The sequence below is a fragment of the Solanum verrucosum genome, unplaced genomic scaffold (assembly GCF_900185275.1).
Source record: "Solanum verrucosum unplaced genomic scaffold, falcon-dt-bn FXZP01000165.1, whole genome shotgun sequence".
NCBI classification, from domain to species: Eukaryota; Viridiplantae; Streptophyta; class Magnoliopsida; order Solanales; family Solanaceae; genus Solanum; species Solanum verrucosum.
This window is the reverse complement of record NW_026020340.1, coordinates 2,084,948-2,095,477: the sequence shown is the minus strand read 5'-3', so window position 1 is coordinate 2,095,477 and position 10,530 is coordinate 2,084,948. Positions and strand designations below refer to the sequence as shown.

The following is a 10,530-nucleotide window of genomic DNA, read 5'->3' as shown; positions in this document are numbered from 1 at the left end:
TGGTTAACTTGGATGTTCCTAGAGTAAGAAAATATCTTTCAAAAATAAAATCAAAATTAAGAGTAAAAAATGAAATTTTAAAGTTAAATTATTTTCATTTGTAGAAATATGACACCTTTTATTTTTGTACCGATTAAAAAAGAAAATATACCATATAAATTAAAACAAAAAGTAGACAAATTTCATACCTTGAGCTTGAAGCCTTAAATTCACATTTTTTCCCAGTTAAAATCGAAAATATCTCAATCATCCCACGATAGTCCATGATTAACCCCATTATTATTATTTTTTATTTGATTTTCTACTCGATGTTTAGAATACACATTAGAATCGAATACTTCCAACAAAATTTTCTCCGTACTCAGACTCGATTAATACCATTATGTTTCACTAGGGAACACCAAAGATCTTTCCATTTACTAATACCCCGTAGGCCCTTTCTTCAATCTTCACATTTACCAGCAAAAATGAAAGGAAAAAGAATCACTGGGGTCCATTTCCAGTTAGCGACAATGGGTTGGGGTGGAGGTGACTAAGAAATACTGCTGTGAGTGACAGGAAGAGAAGACTTAAACGTAGTAATAATTGCAGTATCCAAAAGAGAGAACCTTTCTTGAACTTCTTCTCCATTGACTACTACTTTTTTTTTACAGCACAACAAAGAACAGCTTTTATTTGTGTTTTTTTCTTCAAGATTTGCTTTGTAAAGCTTATTTTTTTGCTTAATTCAAAGTAAAGTTTCAATCTTTGGTTCAAACTCTGCTCTTTCTTTCACTGCCTAAAAAAATTGGTGCTTGCTTAAAGGTACTTGACTTACTCAGCTCTTGTTCTTGTTTTCAGATTCTGTCATTTACTGTTATTTGCTTGGTATATTGAGAATGGTGTTTTGTCTTTAGATATGGTGGGTTTGTCTTTTCTGATTTGACTTGACATATGGAAGCAAAAAAGTGAACTTTTTCCTTGGAAAAATTTGTTCTTGATGGATTTTGTGAATTTGAGGATGTGGGGTTCTTTTCTTTTTGGGTGGAGAGGGGAGTTGCTAATTGTTTGTTTTTTGTGATACATGTGGTGAAATAGAAGGAGGTCAAATTTAAATTGTTAACCATAGGCAAGGGGCATAGTTGATTTCGGTTATGGTCTCTCGACTAATAGTTATTATGTTAGGAAGTTACTTTCTTTGTCGAAGGAAATTGGAGTCAAGAGGAAAGACTTTATGAGACAATAGCGGTTAGTTGAGTGACCATGTGAGAAATCAAACCATAAGGGACAGTAAAAAAAAAGAATGAACTTGGATTTTTGCGAGTCTGGTTATGTTTTAGGAATTACAATGGCTGAGAAGGAGATTTGAATATTTACATAGTCAGTGTTTTATCTACAACAACCTTTGTTGTTTCATTTGTTGGAGTTTCTTTTGAAGAACTTGTGTCTTTCCCCTTAATAAGTGATTGAAAGTTTTTTGTTATAGTTCATTACTCACTTGATGTATTTTGAGAAAATGGGGGAATTATTTAGCAGGTTTGTTATATCTTCATATCATGAATTTCTTGTGGTTATCTGATAGACAACCAATAGATATTCAAAGAATTGCTGGCGAAAATATCTGGTCTTTGTCAAAGAAAAGGATAGGTTTGTCGATTGTTTGAAAGTTGTGGATCAATTCTTCCTTTGGATGGTTGACATAATTGGTAGTAGCTGAAATATTGTTTGGATGGAGAAGATGAGTGTTTAGTTGTTCTTTCATTTCCTAGTAACTTTTACGATTCTGCAATACTGCTACAGTTTGCTTATATGGGTTTGCAGTTCTAAGTACGTGGTTACATGCTTTACATTATTAATTGAGGGCATTATGTAATTCCGTATTATGCTTTTCATGTGATTGATCTATATCATCGACCGCTACCGTTTTCTTCTTGTTCTTTGTACTTCAATTATCACACTTTTTTGGTGTAGCTACTTACTGGTCCTTTTTTTAGAATGTATTTTGCTATGATCCCTTCACTTCAGTTATTTCTTTTTCGATCTGCTTTGATATACTTTTCCTTGAGCCGAGGGTCTTTTGGAGACTGCCTCTCTACCTCTATGAGTTAGGGCTAAGTTCTGCATACACTCTTGACTCTACCCTCTCCCCATTTGTGGTATTACACTGGGTATGTTGTTGTTGTTCTTGCATCAAATATCTCTTTTACATATTTAATTAGGCATAGCTGTTCCCCTTGAGGTTATACTAATTTTGCTCGGAGTAATCTTTCTAATATATTATGCAGAACTGCCATTTGTCATTACCAAGGAAGATAGTGCTTTATGTTACAGTGATGAAGGGGAACAAGTTTACTTGATCTATAGAATTGAACAACAACTGCAATATGGAACTGTTCCTTGCAATTCTGATAATAGCATGTCTCTACTCATCTGTCTCACCTGATCAGCAGGGTACACATTTCTCCCATTTTCTACTTTAGCAAACTAACAAAGAGATACCCTTTGCTGTCTTTACTCTTTTATCTATTCAAAGGTATAAATAAAAATTTAGAGGGGTTAGATAATTTTGCTTGTGCTGACTTAATGTTGTCTCTATTCTGCTCGTAAAGTAGTGTGACATTCGTTATTTTGTAATCTCTTGATTAGGAGATGCACTGTTTGAATTGAAGAGGTCACTAAATGCTTCAAATGATCAACTTTCTGATTGGAATCAGAATCAAGTTAATCCATGCACTTGGTCAAAGATAACTTGTGATGATAACAGCAATGTCTTGATGGTGTAAGTTGAAGTTACTTTGCGAGCCATATTGATCACCATTTACATGATAAAATTATGGTCCCAAATACTTGAGCTTTAGTTGGTCAACTACCATTTCTGAAATCCTATATTTAATGTTGTCTGTGCTTTATTTGCAGGTCGTTGTCAAATATGGGGTTCACTGGCACTTTAACTCCAAGATTAGGTGTTCTAATGCATCTTAATACTCTGTACGTATTGAGAATTCGTGGAATTATTTTCGATTGAATGCTAATGTGTATCTATGATGTACTTATAGAGATCAAGTGTGCACTTTAATCATAGCATCAGTAGATAAATCACCCCATTTACAAAAACTAGGTAAATGTGATCAACTGAAACAAACAACAACATACCAGTGTAATCCAACAAGTGGGATCTAGGGAGGGTAGATTTTACTTGTGCTGACTTTAGGTTGTTTCTATTCTGTTCGTAAAGTAGTGTGTCATTCGTTATTTTGTAATCTCTGACCTTTGATTTGGATGATAATTTTGAGTTTCTTGTTCTTAGGGGAGGAAATAACATTGAACTTTCAATTTGAAACCATTGTGGAAAATGTGATGGTGAAATAAAAATATGGTTTGTTAGGTTATGTGCTGTCAATTTTCTGCTGAATGCCTCTCAAAGTGAGAGTCTTTCCATTATATAGAGAGCATAAAGATTACACATCCCTAAAGATCCGTCATTCCTATCCCTAAAGATCAGCTATTCTATCTTTACAAATCTGCTATTCAATCGCTCTAAATCTGCTTTGCTGGCCCTCAAAATCAACTATTCTATCACAATATTTATTCCTCTGATTCTACAACAAATCTATATGATAATACTAATTTATATCACTATATAATTACATTAATATATACAATTATTTAGCTGTCCATCATGCTAACATGTGCTACTCTAGAAGTCTATATTTATTGATTTCCTTCATCAAGCTGATATTAATCTACTCATGATATTGGCACATTACTAACTGCTCTTGTTTGGGGGACTGGTGATTGCTTGTATCTTTGCCCGTGCATGGTTTGGGATCTTAGCCTTTTCCGATTGTACTACTTTCCTACCCACACAAGCATGTGTAGAAATCTACTCGCAATTTTGGTTCTTAATTTTCCAACTAAAGATTAGTATTCTTTCAAGTTAATAATTAGGAAACGACATTCTTGAGTGTTTGGAAATGCTTTTGCCAGAGTGTTGGATATTTCATCTTCATTTCTTGTCCGTTATCACATTATTCTCGTAGTGCCTCTGATAAGCATTCTAAGGTCATAACTGGTAACATTTGCTAAGAAGATCTCCTAAAAATAAGTTTTCATCCTTGTCAGTAGGAAGTTCTACTTTAGTGATATTTGTGAACTCATCAATTTTCTTGTCCTTAGTTGTGTTATGTATTGAACTGACTGGGCGGTCAACATCCTGGCAGTTCTTTGCAAGGAAATGGAATTACTGGTAAAATTCCCGAAGCACTAGGAAATTTAACCAGCTTGACCATGTTGGATCTGGAAAAAAACAGTTTGTCTGGAGAAATACCAGCTGCCCTAGGCAATCTGAAAAAGCTTCAATTTCTGTAAGTAATATTATTTCATTGATTATTGTTTCTTTTAGAACTGAGTTTTACATTTGGTGGTTGACTTGGGAGTCTATTATAATGTTTCTTTGAACAGGTTTTTGAGTCAAAACAATCTGTCTGGGACTATCCCTGAGTCACTTTCAGGCCTTCCCAACTTGATTAACCTGTAAGTGATTCATGTAGCTTGATCTTTGATGTGCTTACAACGTGTGCCAAGTGATTTTGACCTGACCTGGTGATATCTCTTTGCCAGTCAGCTTGCATTAAATGATCTTACTGGAAAAGTTCCCGACAGTTTGTACCAAGTCCCAAAATACAAGTATGCAGATCTCAATTCTTGCATTGTTTAATTTGATGATAGATTGAAGCTGCTTAATAATTTGAACATTTTAAAAAGGTATAATACATAAATAGACACTCAAACTTGGTCTCAACTGGCAAGTAAGCGCTCCAACTTTGAGAGAGCACGTCTAGACACCTCAACTTGGTCTCAACTAACAACTAAACACTCTAGCTCGTCCCCACTGTGTCTAGTGGACACCTGATGCTGATGTGGCATATAAATTTTGGTGGTGTCTTGATGATCTTTTTGTAAGTTGGAGTGTTCAACTGACACAATGAAGATGAGTTGAGGTATCTAGATGTGCATACTCAAAGTTGGAGTGTTTAGTTTCCAGCTGAAGTCAAGTTTGAGTGTGTGTTTATGTATTATGCCCTTTTTATAATAGCCCCTGCTTCTTTTGCATGAGTCAGAACTGTTGATATTAGTTTAACTCAGTTTGCTTACTAGTTTTTCAGAGAACCATTTGAATTGTGGCTTAAACTTCAGTCGTCGTTGTGTATCTGACAGTGAAGGTAATTAATTGAAAGAGCAAATACCACATTTTTGAACTACAAGTATTTACTTTAGAAGTTAGATGTTGCCGGATATGTTTGGCAGTTGGATGATTTATGCACCATGGTACAATTCTAAATTCTAAAGTTGATATTCTGGCAGGTTCTCCAAGTAAATCAAAGACTGGTCTCGTAATTGGTATCGTTGGTGGATTTCTTGGAATTATCCTTCTTGGGGGATTAATGTTATTTTTCTGGCGGGGGAGGCACAAAGGCTACAAACGTGAAATCTATGTTGATGTTCCAGGTCCTTATCACCTGTTTTACACAGTATTAACTTCAATATGTGTTTGTTAGCTCATCAAAAAAATACTCCCTCCATTTCAATTTGTTTGTCTTACTTGCTTTTTTAGCTCGTTTAAAAAGAATGCCCCTTTCCCTTTTTGGCAACTCTTCAATTTCAACTTTTCATGTGGCATGTTTAGGACCACAAGATTCAAAAGTCTTCTTTATTTTTTTAAACTCCATGCCAAGTCAAAACGAAACAAACAAATTGAAACGGTTGGAGTATGTGTTAGCTCTCCTGAAAAAAAAAGAAGAAGAAGGCTGAAGTAGTTACCTATTGCTACATTCATAGTTCCATCTTACATAGGAGACTAGTTCGTTTATCAGCATTACTTGAGTTCACTTGCACTGTAAGATGGGATAGGTCCATTGAGTATGTTGTGACGTTTTTTCTTGTGTGTGTTCGGTGTGCCCAGGTGAGGTTGACAGACGAATCCCATTTGGTCAATTGAGGAGATTTGCATGGAGGGAATTGCAACTCGCTACTGAAAACTTTAGTGAAAAGAATGTTCTTGGACAGGGAGGTTTTGGCAAGGTTTATAAAGGAGTGCTCAGTGACAGCACCAAAGTTGCTGTAAAACGCTTAACTGACTATGAGAGTCCTGGGGGAGATGCTGCATTTCAGCGTGAAGTTGAGATGATTAGTGTTGCTGTTCATAGAAATCTTTTGCGGCTTATAGGATTTTGCACCACACCGACTGAACGCTTGCTAGTGTACCCATATATGCAGAACCTAAGTGTTGCCTATCGTCTACGAGGTACTTATTTTTTCACAATAGTGCTTAGATCTTGGTTTGCAGTTTTCTCAAGGCATTCCTTGTTTATCTCAATATCAAATTTTCCTGGGATCACTTATTTCTTTTGCTCCAAACTCAGCTGAATTTCTATAGAAGTCTGGAATTTTATGGTCAAATGCTTATGTTAATAGTCTAACTGTCTAATAGCCTATTTTGCCAAGCTTCTAAAATCAGCTTATTTTGATTTTAGGCTATTAGACTCCTATCAAAGGTCTAATCACCTACTTTTTCCCAGTGATCTTTAGTAGAGTTAGACAAGTTGAACAGATAATAAAGGAGGGTATTTGCATAGGTACTCGTATTCCTAATATTCTTAGAAGTGCGTGAGTTCTTGAACATTTGGTTCTCTTCAGTCTTCAAGAGCCATAGTTGGATTGTACCTCGTCAAGACAGAACTTACATCACGTATGAATTGACCGATATCCATAATGAGAGCTTAAATGAGTTCATGAATTCATTCTTGCGCATTCATCATTTCCCCCGAGGTGACTTTTTTGAAAACCTTGCATGAATTGAAGATGACACATGCAGTAGTCGGTCAAACTTTAAAATTCAGCATTTATCTCCCAGAGATGATGAGATTTTGGTGGCTTCTTATTTGTAGTATTTTATTAAATGCAGAACTTAAACCTGGGGAGTCTGTTTTAATTTGGCCAACCAGAAAGCGTGTGGCACTGGGCACTGCACGTGGACTTGAATACCTTCACGAACACTGTAATCCAAAAATTATTCACCGTGATGTTAAAGCAGCCAATGTTTTACTGGATGAAGATTTCGAGGCTGTAGTTGGTGATTTTGGCTTGGCAAAGTTAGTTGATGTTAGGAAAACCAACGTGACAACGCAAGTTCGGGGTACTATGGGCCATATAGCTCCTGAATACTTGTCCACTGGGAAATCATCAGAAAAAACTGATGTTTTTGGATATGGAATCATGCTTTTGGAGATTGTAACTGGTCAACGCGCTATAGACTTCTCACGCCTAGAAGAGGAAGATGATGTCTTGTTACTTGATCATGTGAGTGTACATAACTCAACGACTGATATTAACTTGTGATTCTATTGGTCTGCATATTACTTTTAACGTGTCCTCTAAAATTATTCAGTTTCTTCTAAGTTTATTTTATTTATCTTACTTATACTTTCACTCTTCTCTAAGCTGCATATTGGTGGATGGCTCATTGTCCATCACAAGACATTCTCATGAATTATATACGTATTTCTTCTTTTTTATGTTGCTTTCTTGGTATATGTTGTAATTTTATATTCAACAGGAAGGAGGGACAAAAAAGAAGTTTCATTTTCCATATAGCACTCTTACGCAAATTCTTTTGCATGTCAAACATAGGTCTTAATACTCAGCCTCTTTTGTTGGATACCCTTTTTAGGAGTAAAGTAAATTAGTGAAAAAAAGGTGAAATAACATTGAGAGGACGCAAAATTTCTTAATTAGGGTAGAAGGATAGTAGATAGTGCATTTTCTTGCTATCCGTCCATACTAGTAGTTGTAGTAGTGCTCCTTTTGTTTCTTGTCCTATGTTTTTTGTTACTATCTGTTGTTTCTTGTATTTCGATTGTCGTATTATTTTGATGTAGTTATTGTTCAGCATGCTTTGTTATGCTTTCACATCCATTACTTTTTCTGGACTGCTTTTGTTTGTTTTTCCTTGAGCCGAGGGTCTATCGGAGACAACCTCTCTATTCTGAGGTAGGGGTAAGGTCTCTATGTAGACTCTACCCTCCCAGATTCCACTTTGTGGGAGTTACATTGGGTATGTTGTTGGTTACTGAATGGCTGCATGTGTCATCTTGAAGGTGAAAAAACTGCAAAGGGAGAAAAGGTTGGATGCTATTGTCGACCGCAACCTACATAAGAACTATAACATGGATGAAGTAGAGATGATGATTCAAGTTGCGTTGCTGTGTACTCAAGGATCACCAGAGGATCGTCCAGCAATGTCAGAGGTAGTACGAATGCTTGAAGGAGAAGGACTTGCTGAGCGGTGGGAAGAATGGCAGCATGTCGAAGTTACACGTAGGCAAGAATACGAGAGACTACAACGACGATTTGATTGGGGCGAAGATTCAATCTATAATCAAGATGCTGTTGAATTGTCTGGTGGAAGATAACAAAATCTGTAACTCCAAACAAGTACATAATTTCCTGTATTAGTCTCCTTGATACATAGAACTTGTCGCTGAGTGGCAATCATTCCACGTTTTCATATTGCTTGTGTCATATCTTGATTGTATTGTTTTTCGTATGCTTCTCTTACTTAATCGATTTTTTCCTGTATGATTGGCCTGTGCAGCGACATAATATATATCGACTTTCTTTTTGTTTCAATTGTAACATCAATCTTTGTTATAGTGATTTGAGTTTTGCTCTATCTGGATTCTGGAGGTCTCTAGTATTCTTTGTATTCTACGACACATTAACACTATGAATGCATCATACACATAGAATTGACCAGTAAATTATTTGTATTTTCGTCTTTGTTGATATCTGCAGGGAAAAGGCTTCATTTGTGCTATGGTAAGTCGCGATTTATATAATACGCAGTATTTATGTATTGCTTTCATACATTCATTGTTGAACGATTATGCTTTCCTGGAACAATTCACATCCTTTGGTAGTGTGATTACATCACAAGGAAAGCTATAATCCTATTTGTGAAGGCTTATGTTACTCGGACTTTTCAAAAATGCTAGCAGGTGTGTGTCGGATCCTCCAAAGTTAGTTCATTTCTGGAGGATCCGACACAGGTACAACAACATTTTTGGAGAGTCCGAGCAACATAGTATGAAGGTACTATTACTTTTATTGACATGTACATCTTTCATGTACAAGACTTGAATCTGGTTTTACATTTGCAGATGCTGTGGCCTCAGCTTGAACGTTCATATTTGCCTGTCTCCTTGCCTGTCCTCCTAACCATTGCCCGTGATCATGATTCCCTCCCTCACTTTCATCAGCAAGAAGGTACTGTGGTATCCTTTCCGAGCTCCTCTGATTCGTAATAGTATCTTCAAAATGAACGGTGCACATCATGTAATCTGCACCAGACATAGCAAGAGCATCAACTGACATAGCTTCAAACTCTCTTTTTTTCTCTCGTCAAAGTTCTAAAGTCTTCGAAATAAGGTAAGTTGTTTGACATTGATGAAGCATATTTATACTCATTCCGCCCTTGACATATCTCGTGCATTGTTGTTCTTTCCATTTTCGATATAAAATTCTGACATGTGAAAGAAGTTATAGCAGCCTAGACACTTTGTCATACACATAGAACATATGAATTCGTTGATACATCCGTGACTCGAGTTGCTTTTTTCACTTTTTCCACTGGGAATTTAATGGTTTTGTGGACACACTTTTTCTACGTCTTAGAGAAGATATTTGTTCTTATGATACAGTTATGTCCATTGAATGTATGAAGAGTTTATATTACCAGTTGATATAGGGAATATATATGTGGTGAAGAAGAGATTATAGTAAAAGGGAGATGAACAATATACTTTTTGTAATTGTTGGATTGTGATTTTTGTTTCGATAAGTTCCAAAAAGTGCAAAAGTGACTTCCCTTTGAAATGTTTCGGTTTATGTGGCGGTGTTTGATTGGAGATGAAGTTTACGAAAGAAAGAAATATTTTTAAAAGTTTGTTGTTTTAAATATGCCATACCACCGTAAGTAAAAATTTAGGGGTGTGCAAAATCGAACTGAAAACCAAACCAAATCGTAAAGAGTTAAACCGAAAAAAAATCCTGACTAGTGGTTTGGTTTGACTTGGTTTGGTAATGGAAAAAAGAAACCCGACTATATTTGGGTTGGTTTGGTTTTAACTAAAAAAAACCAACTCGAGACCAAACCAACCTGGCATTATATATGTAATTTTAAAATTTTATTTTACATAAAAATATTTACTTTGATATAATTTTAAAATATTTCTTATACTATTTCATAGTTTTTATCTTTTAATATATTATTTCAAGTTTAAAACTTAGAATTCGGAATGGTCCAATAAAAATTATAGTTCATAGATGTTGATAATTATAATAAAACTTAAATCAAAATCAAATTAATACTAATGCAAAAAGAAAATCAATTCAACACTAAGAATGACAATAATATTGAATATTTGTTCTTTAGTTTTACATTGGTTTAGACAATTAAAATACATAATCTAATTTTAATTTTCCTTAAATATT

At 35.3% G+C, this 10,530-nt stretch overlaps 1 protein-coding gene across 1 annotated transcript; it reads left to right on the top strand.

The window, feature by feature from the left end:
* The first annotated feature begins 591 nt into the window (after nucleotides 1-591).
* LOC125837176 (probable LRR receptor-like serine/threonine-protein kinase At5g10290) lies at nucleotides 592-8,710 on the top strand. The gene is made up of 12 exons (XM_049516321.1): nucleotides 592-804; nucleotides 2,265-2,430; nucleotides 2,626-2,758; nucleotides 2,896-2,967; nucleotides 4,200-4,343; nucleotides 4,441-4,512; nucleotides 4,600-4,665; nucleotides 5,137-5,201; nucleotides 5,344-5,487; nucleotides 5,942-6,283; nucleotides 6,944-7,338; nucleotides 8,136-8,710. Exons 2-12 carry the CDS (start codon nucleotides 2,364-2,366, stop codon nucleotides 8,448-8,450), a joined length of 1,815 nt encoding a protein of 604 aa, XP_049372278.1. The 5' UTR covers nucleotides 592-804; nucleotides 2,265-2,363; the 3' UTR covers nucleotides 8,451-8,710.
* Nucleotides 8,711-10,530: the final 1,820 nt, after the last annotated feature.

Bases quoted from the DNA above. Each gene is read 5' to 3' on its own strand.
- LOC125837176 (XM_049516321.1), top strand. From the start codon at position 2,364: ATGGAACTGTTCCTTGCAATTCTGATAATAGCATGTCTCTACTCATCT. The intron at 2,968-4,199 runs GTACGTATTGAG...ACATCCTGGCAG, and splicing joins CTAATGCATCTTAATACTCT to TTCTTTGCAAGGAAATGGAA. The intron at 4,666-5,136 runs GTATGCAGATCT...TTTGCTTACTAG, and splicing joins TACCAAGTCCCAAAATACAA to TTTTTCAGAGAACCATTTGA.